General features: G+C 41.0%; 1 protein-coding gene across 17 annotated transcripts in view; it reads right to left on the reverse strand.

Annotated features, from left to right (window-relative positions):
• The window catches only part of CELF2 (CUGBP Elav-like family member 2), a 555,355-nt gene that overhangs the window by 124,613 nt on the left and 414,506 nt on the right, over positions 1-16,236 (reverse strand). For 16 of the 17 annotated variants that reach the window (XM_052681218.1, XM_052681213.1, XM_052681212.1 and 13 more), the window contains one exon: positions 7,711-7,907. In XM_052681218.1, the coding sequence (XP_052537178.1) occupies positions 7,711-7,888 (178 nt within the window). In that variant the 5' untranslated portion in view covers positions 7,889-7,907. Of the gene's footprint in view, positions 1-7,710; positions 7,908-8,071; positions 8,239-16,236 lie in introns of those variants that run through there. The other variant, XM_052681222.1, reaches the window with a different exon arrangement.

The following is a 16,236-nucleotide window of genomic DNA, read 5'->3' on the forward strand; positions in this document are numbered from 1 at the left end:
GACTTCAGACTCACCTTCAAATCCCTCATGAAACCTCCTAATAAAGTCATGAGCAAATGGCTCAACTGTTAACAATGAACGGGACTAGAAGCAACATATAATGAAGAAAGAGCATTTTAGAAGTCATTGCTGTTTAAGAAAAGCACACATATTTCATTGGTAACAGACAAGTAATGTATGTTTACTCAATTAATAAAATAAGGAAACAGGGAATTTGGGTGCTGGGATCAAAACTCATTGATATGAGATTTACTATGCAACTGAAGAAACTGGATACCATAAATTTCAAACTGAGGTTGTCCTGCCTTACTGTAGACATGCATGTTTTAAATGTATGCATCGCTCTTAAAAATATTTGAACATGTATGTGATTTTATGTGTGGGGATAATATCCATTGATGAATTGCTAAGTGCAAGTGCAAGTGCATGACTTGACTTAGATTTTCTCCACGTATTACAATTTTTGCCTTTGAGATTGTACATTTGAGAGACGGAGGTTGGGCATATTATTCAGATTCAAGAATGAAATTTGATTAACTGTTTTTTCAATGATATTGAAAGTTCAGGCTGTTTTACTGCCTCCCCATGTGTGCTTTCTGCTACAACGACAGCATTTCTAAAAACAGATTACCCATTTATATTTCAAGACATTTGGGATTATTTTGGTGAAGTTCTCAAATATTCTGTAAGTAAATGCCGGATGGTGTGCTGAAGAAGTCAGAATTATAACAAAGCTCTGCCTGCCTTTTTAATGACCATGTGAGATATTCTTTTCCAGCACTGTCTTAACAAAAGACACTATATTTTCAGCTCCCTATTTCTCAATCATTAGCCTTCAATTGCTTTTAAATATATATTAAAAAAAAAAAAGTCAAATACACTTTTTATTTGGCTTTTTTTTTTTGTTGTTATCATTGTTTATCCTGAAGTATCAGAAAAAACTGTGCACACATTTTCAGCTGTGTCTCTGGCACAGCTTTTTCAGAGGTACCTGGAAAGTGCTCGGATTTATTTAAAGTCTGAACTGAAGCTCAAGTATCCTTTTACATAATGCATCTTTTCTGCAAGTGTTTATCAGACATGAACATTAGAGATCTATTAAGAAAACCGCAATTGATTATGGAGTTCTGTGCTTCTAAGGGCTTGCCTGGGTATTGGTTTTCTATCTAGTTAAGTAAACTGATTCACGCAGTTTGTTCAAGTTCATTCCAGTTTATGTATTTTTTCAGCATAGATTTAATTAGCAATGTTCTTATACAGTCTTAGCTCAGTTTTCAAAATTCATAGACAGTTACAAATCACATTAGGCTGCAGTAAAAAAGTGCAGCCAATGAGCCCCAAAGCAATCTACTTTAATCCCCTAGAGACATTTTACTTTTTAAATTCCTTACAACAACAACTCAAGTCCTCACTTCTGGACCAAGCTTCCTCTGTCATAAATACCGTAAAAAGAAAAACAATGCCTAAATTAGAGCTTAATTCTGCAGTCATTCACTGCACTGTACACAGCATCACAAATAAGGATAAGGAAGGTTTTACATGCTATCTCTCTCTTCAACTATCACAACCAAAGAAACACTCTACTCAGTCCTCCCAACTTCCTCTATTGTTCCTGTTTTGCAAACACACAAACACAAAAACCCCTGCTCTCATTACAGGATCTGCATGAAGACGTTCCAGGAGTTCTGCAATCTGACAACATGGGATTTGCTGGGATACATTTTGTTATTGCAGTGGAGGACTTTTTTGCCATAGTCAATAATGGGAATATACAGTGAGACTGATTTATGTGAAGAACAGGTTTGCAATCAAGTATGGAATGGGACATTAACCTCATCTGCTCCTTCTCTTCAAAGCCATCCAAAAATATCAGGGGTCACCAGAAACCTCAGCTCCTCTTCAAGCAGCGCATAGATAACCCAGGCACACAGCCTTGGCAGCCCATCCTGTGTACAGGGTAAAACTGCGCTGGATGTGGGGAGCAGTCATGTCCAACACAACTCCAGGCATGTCCATGTCAAAACACAAAATGGAGGCAAGAAAAAGTTCATTTCTGAACTTTTCTTACTGCTGCTTCTGGAAGACCATTTTCTATGCTGCATGTGGAAGAAGAAAGTTTAACTTCGGAAGATTTTTTTTCCTTTTGGCCTGCTGTTTCTCAGTCTTAAGTTTATGCTGTGCAGACCCAGGGTTCGATATTAATTGAAAGAGCTGATCTATTCCTGCCTTTGGTATGCACTTCAACAAACTTCAATCGTATCCCCTTATAACTTTTTCTTTCCAGACCAAGGTACAGTCCTGTATTCTTCCACAGCTTCTTCTCTTTTAGCTTTCTTGTAAGTCAATGCTTGAAGCCCTTTACAAGTTAACCTTCTTAGACCTTTCACCATAGCTTAACCCTTCCTGACTTCATACAAAATCATGCTGCTCTTCTCTGGACCTCTGCCCCTTTCTATAGAACGGTGCTAAATATTGGTAACTGTAGTTTAAAACATGATCAAAAAAATCCTTCTTTAAGTGGTACGGTATTTCCTTGAAAGCTATATTCAACGCTCCCTTTATACAGCTCCACATTTTCAGTGCCTTTTTGACCACACAGACACAAAACATCATGTTCGTACTTTTATGGTATGTGCACTCTTCAAATCCTCTCCAGCTCTTGAATCTTTGAAAAAGATACTCACACAACACCTGTGCTCACTCAAAACTCAAATTTACTCATCCTGCCCATGGTTCATTTTACCTGAGGTTCTTTGCATGAGGTTTTTTGCTCCAGGTTACCTTCTGCTCCATCCAGCGCCTTCTGCACAATCCAAAAAGTTGGATAACAACTTAGTGGTTCTCTCTCTGTCAAAGCCATTTACATAGAGAGTGAAAAAGTATCGATCTCCAATACCAGTCCCTGTGATTCTCCAATCATCATCCCCTTCTTCTCCCTTGGCCTGTAACCTTCCCCCATTCTAATCTGTCCTCGATCATCTCACCAGCTCCTTTCTCCGTATGAAAATGGGCCCTTCCCTGCTTCACCAGCAGCCGTGTGCATCAGGCTCCTGTGTGATGCTGTGTGAAACGCCCCTGGGAAATCCAGCTTGATTATATACACAATTTCACACCTGTCCACTCTCAGAAAAACCTCTTGAAAACTCCAGCAGATTTGCAGAATAAGAATTACCTTTTATAAAAATCAGCTCACATCTACAGTATATTTTATAACGCTACTTATAACCATATAAAATTTGAGAATTAAGGGTCTTGAAAGATTAAATTTAAACACCCCAAGGTCAGAAACCAAAAAGTCGAAAACCTGACTTTATCACCTGATCCCCTGCCCTGTTGTGCTTCCATCTAACAGCAGAATTTGGCTTTTGCCAGTCTTTGTTGCATGATACTTTACACAGTGTACAAGGCATCGTTAAAAAAAAGTACTTTTTCATTCAGTGCATGACAGATTTCAAGCCCAGGGTTGTAACATAAGATCTCTCAACTGTGATCACTAAAATTTAGTCTAAAATATGCATGCCCAATGGCTGCAGTTCTGACCCCTGCAGTGTACATGCTCAGGACACAACTCATCAGATCTCAAAAGCTAAACAACACTCATGGGAACCTGTGAGAACATCCTAAACTCAAAGTATGTCAGTGGAAATATGTCAGTCAGAAAATATGTGGAGAAACCCTGTCTCCTGCAGTGCTGGCTGAAGGGAACTTCTAAAATAGTTTTGCAAAACACAGCGCATTGAAATTGCTTCTGGGAGCAGGCAGAGTGCAATTAGCTGAATGGCGTGGAAATGGTAGGCAAGGAGCACTTGGTTAACACCTTTGCTAATAATTATGGTGGGCTTGTGTACCAAGCAGTGCTTCTGCTCCATTCCCATGCAGGACTGCCTGAGTCCCCTCATCTCTCCCTTCCCCACATGGAATGGGGCACTGAGCAGGAGTGTTGGGTTCGATCGACTGGAGGATGCATTGCAGACAATGGAGGACTTCTGAAGGGCCTGCTTATACTCACAACTACACCCAAGCAATCAGATAACTTCTGCCTCCGATATGCCTTGCCGATCCTGTCTCACCTGTATGTAGCAGATGAATGCCTCATTATCAGATTCCCCTGCTTGCTTCTCGGTAGACGTAAATTACCATGTTAAATAGGATAATAATAAACACTGGCCTTTAACTACAGCACGTCCTTGTTCACTCAGCATCCTACCTCTAATCTGATAACAGGTATGCAAAAGGCTACAAGGGAAGAGAGAGCTGGTTTCACATGTGCCTTTACTTGCTTCCTGGAGGGAGATTCCTGCACGAGCAGGCACAGCCTCACGCTTCATGGGTCCTTGAGCCCTTGTAAGAATTAACAGATATGGAAATGGGGGCAAGGTACAAAAATGATGCTGCAGATCCAACCCAAGGCTCTTCTGCCACATCTCAGAGAGCTAAGCAGCCCTGTGCCATCTGCCTGTGTCAGCACTCCAACTCTGAAACAAAAGCAGTGAGAGAAATATTTCCATCTTCTGAGAACAGTGGGGAAGAGGAGAAGCCTTGGTGGTGCTGGATGCTACCTTCACATTGAGCTCACTGCATTAGAGGTGGAGATATGTATTACTGGAGCTCTTTTTAACAACTGGCCTGAAAAAGTTACCTATCCACCCAGAATAAATTATATAAAGGAGGTAAGATGGACTGGGAGCAGAGACAGCTGATCTGCTGAGACTTTCAATCCCCTTAGCCCTCAGAAGCTGAAAGTGCCATTTAATTCAGTGCTACAGGATTTCCTGAACAATTATTTTATTCTGTATGTGTGTGAATAGTGTTTGCCTAATCCCCAGGATTTCTCTTGTTGCAGAAAGAGGAAGAAGTCTTACAAAACAACAGGGGATAAACATATGAAGTCAAATTACTTTGCTGAGCTTTTTCACGCGTCTGAAAAGAACCAGAGGGCTGCAAACTCTGGACAGTACAAGGAGTCTCCTACTTAAGAAGGTTATTCCAGCTATCACCAACTGAAATGCAGCCATTCCTGTGGTATAAGACCAAATTAACAAAGCTGCACAGAAGCGGCATTTCTGTGGAAGTAATATGTTTTTTCTCTATTTTTCCCAATTCCATCAAACTTGGCTTTCCACTTCTCTTCCTTCAGCTTCAGCTTTTCAGAGCTGGCAAGGAATACAAGAAGTAGGAAAGCAATGAACTAGGCCGTCTGTCGTTTGAGGGTATGAAAGGCAGTCTTAATAACAGCAGGAGAGAGAGAAGCAGCCGATGGTTATTTTTGACAGAACTGGGAGACACTCGGATTGCTGCTTCATAAACAGCTCATCAGAGGAAAAGTCTGTGCAAATGGCAGAAGCCCCTTCAGCCGCACTAACAACACAAAGCCCTCATTTGGTGTAAGAAAAATCTTTCATAAATCAAATTTTTTTTCTTTCTTCAAAGAAAAGAGCCAAGCCCAACTCCAAATGTGTAGCAACACTAACTTGCATTTTCATCACAGCAATTCATGCTATTAAATACCAATTACATGGCACAGGCAAAGCATTTCTCATGCACTGTGATGAGAACAAGACTATCAGATATTTTTCAGATTGATTTTTTTTTGTTTGTAACAGATTCTTAATCTCTCACGCAGAATCCTTTGTGCTTCTGGATTAAGAAAATAAAGATCATTCTTGGTCAAAAGATACCCACATGAAACTCAAGAGGTTTCTATATCTGGCAGCTTCACTGGCAGCCTCAGCCAGGAGGAAGCACGGAGATAGGCTGCTCCACAGCTTCCAAGGGAAAAGCTGACCACCGGAGGACCTCACTGCTGTGTCAGGGAAATATAAGTCTGAAGGTTGTTCTGTTTTTTGGGGGGGATTAATTTCATTTACTCTTAAAACACTAATGCTTGAAGGGACATAAAAGCATCATGTCTGAGCGGCTGAAAAGAATCTTAGCAAAACAACAACAACAAAACGCTATTCATGAATACAGGGACTACAAGGCTTCATAATTAGTCTACAATGATTTGCATGACCTGTGCTTAATCCTTATGTGTTCCAGATGCCTGATGGACAGGTACGTATAATGGAAAACACTACAAAAATGGGAATAATTGACTTTCCTTTGTCTAACCACAGTATCGTTCTAATCTCATTTACTGCTTTAGTGGGAAGGCATTTCTGTGGCCCAGGAATCAGCTCTTCCTAAAATGGCCAAGTCTCAAAGTTCAGTATTTTAGTGGTTTAAACTAAGTAGGAGTTGCTCATCCATAGCAGCCTGGACTGCTGAAAATCCAGTTGCCTGACCTCTTAATGCTGCCTTCTATCCAGTGTTACAAGGAAAAGATACTTGGTGAGGGCACCGGGCTAACAGAGCAGGGGGCTGCACGCTCAGTTGCATCACTTCTAGGGAACAGAGGGAGGTGGAAGCAGAACAGAAACACTGCAATAACAAATACCTTCTGCAGTACTGGTGGAAGACAGCAATCTAGTACAGGACTTGATGAGCAGCAGGGTACCCCTATGAGCCCTTTACCTAATGTCACCATGATTCTGAGACAAAATACCTGTTCTTTTAAGCAGAAACAACATATCAAAAGATATCACTCAAAGCACAAGACTGCTTAAATTGGGACAGCAAAGAGGAGGAAATGCTGAGCCTGGGCAGAGCTGCGCACAAAGCATGGGAGCACCCGGAGTTGTGCTGTGTGCTGCACGTGACAGCCACCACCTCTCACTGAACTGGAAATCTTGAGGGCGCTGCTTTGCACCGTTAGCTAGCTGCTAGCCCATAGAATCACTCTGCGAGATTTCCCCATGAAGGATTTTAAATGCAGTGCTGGGAGAGGACTAAAAACGAGTAACTATCGAGTCATTTCACAACCAAGCACAAATGCCTCTGAGTGGTGCCAATTATTTGCAATGCCAGCAACAATTTAATATATGAAACTCGACAATCTCAAACTGTAAGTGAAAATACACAGAGAAAAAAACACATTCTGTAAGACAAAATATTCACTTTAAGGCTACACATGAGACTATGTTATAATTATATAATACACAGAATTGTCACGTGCCTAAATATGCATAGGCATACAGCTAAAGAAAGCAATACAGTTAAGGACAAATGCTTTGCATGTGGCAGAAAAATTGCAGAAAGAAAAAAACCATCCTTTTCTATTAGAAAAATACCGTTGCCAAAAATCAATCCTTTAGCATGACCACAAAAATAGGAAATCAGATTTTTGAGAAAGGCCAGGGCAATTCTATTTTTTAATTGCTATTGCCTCTGGAGCAATGATGTAGCAAGAGCCCACTGCTATTCTTTCCCTCCTTCTGTATCCTGAAAATCATTCCCACCTGGGGTGCAAAGAGAGGAAACAAAAGGAAGTAGAAAATTATATTTTTCATGAGCTAATCCTAGGAAAGTGACCGCTCAGGTTTCCATGTCTCTTGGCAATAATAATTTAAACAAGGATGGCAATCTTTTGTTATTTTTTGCACAGTTGGAATGCTCGCTTCCAGATAACAGACATTTAAACTGCAATTTAAGAAGAAGAGGAAGAGAGCAATCGATAGGTATTCAGGAGTTCTCTCCTCTTAGGAATGCTGCATAGCTCAACACAGTATGCTTCAAAACAGACAGCCCAGATGCAAGCCTCTTTGGAAATTCTAAAGGCAAGCAAGATCACTGAAAAAATCCCTGAAAGCAAACAGAGTACAACTACTGTACCTTTACTTTGGGGAGGATTCTGACTTCTGTCTCGGAGAACATTAATCTGGTAGACAGCTCCGTAAGGCTCAAAAAGTTCTTTTAACTCTTTTTCCGACCATGAACGGGGAATCTGTCCAACAAACATCTTAATGGCATCTGGGTCTGGTTGGTCTGAATGATCCAAAGCTCCATTCATCTTGTTAGCTGTGCCGTTACTAGAAAGTGGAAGAAGAGATGAAAAAGAAAAGGCAAGTTAGGAGACTACGCAGTTTTCATGTGCACTAGATACAAAAGATGATGTCAATTGGCACAGAGCAGGAAAAAAAATCGGTATTTAATTAATAGCATAAGTATTATGTACAAAAAACAATGAGATTACATTTTTCATTGAGTCTGGTTTTCTCTGCAGGCTGCTGCTTAATGTCATTATATAAGAAGAGAGCTGCACCACGCAAGCCAGTACTTTTGCATTTTAAAGCAGAGGAGTGTGGCAAGTAAGTACAGATTTCTCTCCATAGCCGTTGTAAACAGAACTGCTGCGAATTCTCACTGAACTGGCTACTGGCAGAAATAAGGCAGTGCTGGGGTGTGCGTGTGTGTGTGTGTGTTTTGTAATAAAGTCACATGAAAGGAATATGAAACACTTGGCAATCTGTCAGATGACTAATGCAAGATGCCAGCGATGAATTTGCAGATTGTGTGAAGCATCCATGTGTGCATCAAATTAGTATGATATTGCCTAGAATGGAAAACACTCCAGCTATGCGGCTGGTTGCTGCCGATTAGTTGCCTACGCTCTTTAAAAAGGAAAAGCAGTCTGGAAAGTGCCAGTCTAAAGCACATTGTTTATGGCAGCCTGGCACACAAAAATGCACCATTCAAAAGGAGAAAGCAGTGGTAAAATTGCTCGGAAAATTAAAATGCTGCTTCAGAAAGTTTTTCTCCATGCAGAGGACATGAAGTGTTTGAAATTTTTCACACCCTGTAAATTGTTCCCCTATCTGATCTCCAGATGTACAGCTAACTTCAAAACAGCTACACACTTCTGCTGGGGAAAAGAACTTAGCAACCAAAAAAAATTCCCTGCTCTCCGAGACATGTGACATATTACAATTTAGGACGAGTACATCCTTGTAAAGAAAACAAAGAATTTTAAATTCTAAATGAAGGTAAAATTAAACCCCCCAACTCTTCTGCTTCTATTGACAATCAAGGATGATAATTTCAATTTGGCTAGAGATTCTGTAAGTGATATGAGATTTGGATGCTTGAATTTCAAGGAGGACCACCAATGAGATGTGACTTTCAGTGCGCTCCTCCCATTCTCCCACTGGGGGTAGTGAGGAGAAGGCACGCATTCAGCAGTGCTGAGAGGTGATCATCCCAACCTTCACGCATCTCAGAGCCACCTGCCACTACTGAAAAACTTGGCTTCAATTACATGTTCTCCATTTGACAGTTGTTCAAAAGAAAATGACCACAGGAAGGCTTGGAAGAGCCTGAGATCTGTACAACCAGACCAAAATCATTTCATGTTTGAAAAAAGAAAAGCCAAGAATGGCAAGGAAGAAACAGCATTGTGTCATACCCCTGCATCACAGCTGGAACACATGCCAGGACAAATTTTAATCCTCTGTGCTCCATCTCCCTGGAAGTGCAAGGCACCTGAACATATTAATATGCCCCTAGCAATTTCTGCACTTGCCCTGCTTACTGCAGGAAGGAAAAATTATATTAAAGGTAGACTGTAAACCAACAAGAAGAAGCTGCATTGTCACTTGTGAAGTGCTTTTAACATGGATCAGCAGGCAATGGGATTTATCACACTCATTTATTAGACAAAATTCCCATTGATCCTAGTGGGAGTCTTGCCTGAATAACAGACTGAAGGATTTGGCCCAGCCTTCTCTATCGTGTTTCATGCAAAAATGCCCTCTCTTGTTTTACAGATGCTCTTTGAGGCTTCTCTGCAGGTCCCAAGAACACGAATGCAGCCATTGTGATTTCTCCATTAGAAGCTGTGTTTTTTACATAGACCTAATATGAGACACCTCCATTGATACCTTAAACAATCCCCACCTCAGACTCTAGGAAACAAAAAACTCCTGACTCTTTCTAACGATACACAATGGGAGCAACTTTCAAGGCTGCCATGGAGTGCTGAGCACCCACACGACATGCAGAGCTCTGGAAAAATACATTCTGCTGTTTCTTCAGATTTCCTATTCGTCTATGCAATGCTTAAAACAACCTCCCTAGTAGGAAGAAAAAATAAATCCCTGACCTATAGCTTAAAATAGTGGAGGAAGATACTTCCACACTATTTTGTACCTGCAAAGACAAGAAAAGGCAGCAACTGCGTCCTGCAGCTTTGTGCTGTGCTCAGGTGACTGTTCCTTCAGAAATCTGCTTCACATTTCACTTCATTTGTTCTTTGCTTTGTTTACACTAAAAAATGAGTTGAGTTCCTTTTTAAATTATGCCCTTCATCCATTCTCTTGTTGGATCTCTTCTTTAAGAAATCCACACGTAATTACTGTGTTAGCCCCAAATTACAGCAGAGGTCGTATTTAATAAAGGATAAATTTATTCCTTTGCTTTTTCCTTTACCCAAACCACCTTTACCACTGAGAGCCCTACTACAATTTCCATTGCTAACAAGACAATTTTGAGGAAACCACAAAACCTAACACTTCTAACTGTTTATTCAGGTTAATTGCTCCATTACCATCAAGTTCCTGCTTTCAGCTAAAGGTGCAGGCACAGGCGAAGATCTCTTCTAATTCAATACAGTGCTTACACACTTTTTTTACTTTGGCGGGGCCGAAGAGCAATTACACTGATCATATTCCTTAAATGCTTTATTGGATAAAGATGGTTGAACGCTCTGACTGCAGGTGTAGGCTACAGTATGCTGTGTCACAATGCTCCAGGGGACAGGTTTTGTCACTAGCTGCCTGAATTAACTTGGGCAAGTCATTAAAACTTCTCCGGATTTAATTCCACCATCCTCTGACAGCTCTGCCAGTCTGCAAACTGCTGCGGATTTAGGAAAAAAAAACACAAGCATAATTTCAAGGTTTTTCATTATAATTCTTTCCTACCATAGGGTTGGAGTTGTACTCAGCTGCCAACGTTTTGGAAATAGGGACAGGCAAGTTGAGCCTAGAGGGAGGGCAGTAAGCTTTGCCAGCATAGTCAGGCTCCTCATTAAGTTACGTTTGACTTCAGTGCAAATGAATGCTACTGAGGGTTCTGGAAGAACGGTTCCCCAACTCTGCTGGGATTTCAAGGAGGGCATCAGCACTTGCAAAAGCATCCTCATCCACAGTTGACAGTAGGTAGAGGACTACAGCCAACTTGCATGAACAGAACAAGTAGATAAAAGGGAGATAACAATGAAAAAAATCATCCAACAAAATGGAACAGTTTTATACAGTCTATGGATTAAATCCTTTCCGCATACTTGAATCATGCACTGAGGAACAGTAAGTATAAAGCACACCTGACTGAGAGTTCAGCTCTCACTGAGCTTGTTCAGGTGAATGCAAAATCCAGTCACACATTTTTGACCCCCTCACAAACTCACTCTGCTAGAGATGAGCTCCCTTCTTCTCTCCCAGTCTCCACCTTCACCATTCTGGCAGGAACTGCTCTGGACAAAGACCCTGTAGTGGCCAACAGCCGTATAGTTTTTGGTCACTTTTCCCTGCCACACTCACTCCCAGAGGCAGCAGTTGCTTCCTGCTCCCATTTTCCTCACCCACTTTACCCAGGAAGAAGAATCACAGAACCACAGAGTATTCCACAGAATATCCCAATATCCCATGAGCCTTCCCCTCAGTCTCCTTCTGAGGCCAAACAAATCAAGGGACTGCAACTACACATCATATGCCTTGTCCTCTAGGCCCTTCACCATCTCCATAGCCCTCCTTTGGACACTGTTTAATAACAACACAAAAAAGAAATCACGCATTAAAGTCTTCAAGAGATTTCAAGCAATTTTTGTGAAAGCTTAGGACCATTTCTTGCAAACATGAGTGTAGAGATAGCTGTGGCTAGGAGATACTACTAAGAAGAGAATCCCTTGACAATTACTGTCAGTATCCAAATGATGACATACATAAAGAAAGAGAAGAATTAGATTATGTGGCTTGCTGTCTCTACACTGCAGCAACCCTTCCCTCTGCGGCCAATTTAGCCCATTGGACTCTGGGATGACCCAGCACATCATCTTTGCTGACAAGGTGTCATCTGTATTGGAGAGAACAGCCTGAGGGCAGAGATTAAGCCACCGAGTTGCTGGCTGCTTGTGGTCGCTGCCAGAGCATCGTCTCTCTCAATTTGTGCCAATTTTCTTTCTAATAACCTAACTACCATTCCATCATTTCAGCAAGTTGACAGGGCCACTCTTTGAGGAGCTAGAGATTGTTTTAATATCACTGCTGCTTAAGCAGGGGCACTGGCAAAACCCACTAGATGGCTTCTCTGCCTCTCCCATTCATATCTGTCATTATGGCAAGACTGCTAAAGTGCACTGACTGCTAAGGAGGGCAGTCTTAAGGAACAAAATCTGAATCAAAAGGAACCCTCTTAAATTCATCACTGTCAATATATTTAGCATTAATCCCTGCACACTTCCATTCCTGAACAAGATGCCAAGCTAGGTGCTGAAAACCTGTTGTTATGGGGACTGAATAGGTTTGCGTGAAAGCTGTGTTTTAAATCCATTTTCAGTCCTAGTAAATTGTTTCAGTTTCTCTTGCAGTCCTCACCCTACTTTGGTTGCTTTGCTGTTTTGTTGGAGATTTTCCCTTTCCAACTTAACAGTAAACGACGAAACAGCATCCCTTGGAAGAACATTTAACTCCTAAGCATCAAAAGACAAGAAAAGCATGATGACAGAGAAGCTGGAAGTGTAAAGATTACTAAATCCAGCCTGGCACAAAGACATTTGCAGGCATCAAGGTTTTACAGTACCAAATATTTACATTTGAGCTGTGTGATCACTGTCAGGATATGGGATGAGCACCAAAGGGACACCACCACTTTGAAGGACTTCAACTGCTGGCAGAAGAGATGAAAAACCATCACCGTACCATGCTTGAAAATCCAAACTGCTGGATTATGAGCAAATTTTATCTGGAAGGACTCAAAAGGGCTTTATAAGCTCATTGTTTAGAGAGGAATGACTTCATTGTAAGGTGACAGACGGCAGCTGTTTAATGACATGAAGCATTATCGCACAACAATTTCAGTCAGGAAGGGTAGAACAATACCATACTCCATTGGAAACTGCAGGGGGCTGGGATTTAGAGACACAGAATGTAATTACCTAAATTGGATTTTGGCCAGCAAAAGAAGGGCCAGAACCTCTGAAAAAAAAAAAAAAAAAAAAAAAAAAAAGATAAAATAGAAGCCATTCTATTTTTTGTAAGCTGTGAATGACTAAATACCTGTGTTTTGGGGAAAAAAAAAAGTCACCTCCAGAAGACTATTCACAGAGCAGTACCTCAACAGCAGCTTGGATGAAAAGATGTTTCATAAATCATTCACTGCACCCGCTGTAATGCCTTGTACAGTTTTTGGCTGAACTATAAACCACCACTACCACTAATTATTATAAAGTTACACCAATCCATACTGGCAGTTGCTGAATGACTCTGACATCATACCCAATTAATGTAGAAGCACACAGTGGGACCAGTCCCGCGTTTGTAGTGATGTCTACAAAGCAATTTTCGACAGGTTTCTCTGCGCCCATAGGCAAGGTGACAACTTTTAGTGTCTGTACAACTCACTAAGCTGGCTTTATGCTACACTGAAGGCCAACTGCAATTTCAGGAGGGAACCAAAACTCTGAGCTTGCAAAACATTCCCCTTTACTTCATCTTACAGACTCGTAGAGCCTTGTAACAAAGAGACAAGTAATTCTTCATCCATCCAGCAGAGAGCAACAGCACTTGCACTCACACACATGAGCTACACAAACAATTCTGATGGCTTTTAATACCTGGCATCCAATGCTGAGATTTTATTCTTGTCAATAGCTAATAATACTCAAGTGCTCACATAAGCACTGAACAGTAAATGCAAAGATGTTTTCTTGCATTGCTTTTATGCCTGTGGAAATTATCTGTAAAAGCATAATGTTGCTTAAGACAACACAGGCTTTTTTACTGTCCTGACAAGCAATTCAAATTCACAGCCATTTGTTTTCTGTTGGAGTCAGTGTTCAGCTCAGCTTTGCTAACTCTCTGTGTGCAACAAACCATGGTAAAACATAGGTCCTAGAAAGGACTACTTGCTTTCTGATAAACTTCAAATTTAGTATATGCCTTCACTTTCTTGCCTTACATGCAAGTTTTCAGCAGGCTGAGGAAGTAGCACCATGTCACACGGGGGGACCCTTGATAATCTGAGGAAAAAACGCTTTTCCTATGCTGAAAAAAAAATTGCAGAGTGAACACATTCAGGCTGGGAGAAGGAGAAGCAGTGGGAAGTCATCTTTCAAACAGGTGGGTCAGAGCACGTGCTGCTAAGGGTAACATGAATTGGATACAGTACTGAACCATACACATATAAGGTACATACATCAGCGCACAGCGGAGATAAAATAAATTATTCTTTAGAGATTCCTCATTAGTATTACAGGAAGGAAACGAGGATACAAAGGAAATCATAATATCTATGTTAAGAAGCAACTGCTGCGTGCACTTGCGGTGCACGTTAGGGCACATGCACTCATTCCACTGTGTTGAGGCTTGCTGCCTTCCTAAAAGAAGCCCTAAGAGCTGTGCTCACCAAAGCAAACGAGATCACGACCTGGCTGTCATCTCCCCATGCTCACTGCTAACTATGTACCTCTGGAGGCTTCTGACTGTTCTGATTCTGGCCTCTGGGTCGCTGCATCACCTCCATTCCAAAACAGTTTGATTTAGGCCTGGGGTTTCAGACCAAAGTGTGAAGATCCCTTGCATATGTGTCTAAAGGCAAATGACTTTATTTTAATGTTGTACTTTTGGTAACGCTTCCTAGAACTGTAGAGACAAGCAGCAGTAATGTCACAAAAGCTCTGCATATCTGTTACAGAGGAAAAAAAAAAAAAACAACAACAAAACAACATTCAAAGTTATCTTAAAAAAAAAAAAAATCAAAGGAAAAAAATTATGTTCAGTGTAGTGCTTTCGAACTGTCTCAACTCTTCCTACTGGTGTATGGACCTACCTTATAGTTAGAAATTATTCTGTAGAACATGTAGTAATGCTTTGTGATGTGCTTGTGCTGCACACGGATGAAAGTGGAGTAACTCACAAAAGTTAAAATACCTACTTTATATTACACACATGCACATGTATAAAAACAAGGGAAAGAATTTGTGTAGAAGGGAAGGTAAGCAGGGAGAGGAAGAGCTGCTTAAAGTCTTCTATTTTAGGAACAAATTAAAATATCATTACTAGTTCATCCAATAGTGGCAGCAAACAATTAAATGCACCATCTGTACAGGTCAGAACTGGGTAGTATCTTTTTTTTATGCTGATAAAACTTACAATAGTCTATTTTCAGTATATTTAAATATTTGCCTACACTGGCCTGTAGATTTTACTAAACTGGAACTAGGAAAAGCTCAATGTTCAGTAGAAGACAGCCGCCAAGCCTAGCCCACCCCCTAGATTTCTTGAGTTTGATCCCCATCTTGTTCTCCCATGGATGAGGATGACTGATTTCTAAGGACACATGACAAGAACGACTAACAGTGCTTGGAAATCCTCATGGACAGGCTGTGTATTAGCCCCGCTTTGGTCTTCTAGCCTTTCCTGCAGGCTTTGGGAGCTAATTAATCCCAGTCTGGATGAGGTCCTCCAGGCATCACCATTCTGCAAGACAGAGCTCTGCTCAGGCAACTACCCAAGAAGTCAGTTTTGCTTCCAGAGCAGGATTTGTATGTTAAATCATTAAATCTTCAGTCTAACTTGAGTCTGCCCCTATCAGCTGTAAGGTTGGTACATCTAGCTCCATGTGGCAATACAAAAATAACACAAGAGTTTAAACATTACCAAAAAATACCAAATGCATGACTTTAAAAAATCTCTTTCCTGTTGGCCAACTCACAGGTGGATACCTGCACATCTGGTTTTGACCTGAAGAGTTCAGCATTAACAAAGGCTTCTATTAATCATTTTTGCATCTCTGTTTTAGCTAGAGGAGAACCTTGGCAGTTCACCACAACTATGATGCTCACAAACAATGACTGTGACTTTGTGTTTGTTTCGCTTCTATCATACTCCTCACTGTCTCTTCCCACTGTAATCTCCTTGGGCAGAGGCTGTCCTTTTGTGTAAATATCTGTGTTATATCTAAAATGGACTGAAATTGCAGAGAGGCCCACTCCTCATTATTGGAAGCTGTACAATACCACAAAGAATGCTCACGCACGTGCACAAGGACATTACAGGTTTGGAGAACCGTCTGACACGATTTCTCCTATGAAGTTGCATCTGAAGTAGCTGACTGCTCAGTATTAACGATGTAGATTATTAATGC

Source organism: Tympanuchus pallidicinctus, unplaced genomic scaffold, assembly GCF_026119805.1.
Source record: "Tympanuchus pallidicinctus isolate F22 unplaced genomic scaffold, pur_lepc_1.0 scaffold19, whole genome shotgun sequence".
In the NCBI taxonomy this organism is placed as follows: domain Eukaryota; kingdom Metazoa; phylum Chordata; class Aves; order Galliformes; family Phasianidae; genus Tympanuchus; species Tympanuchus pallidicinctus.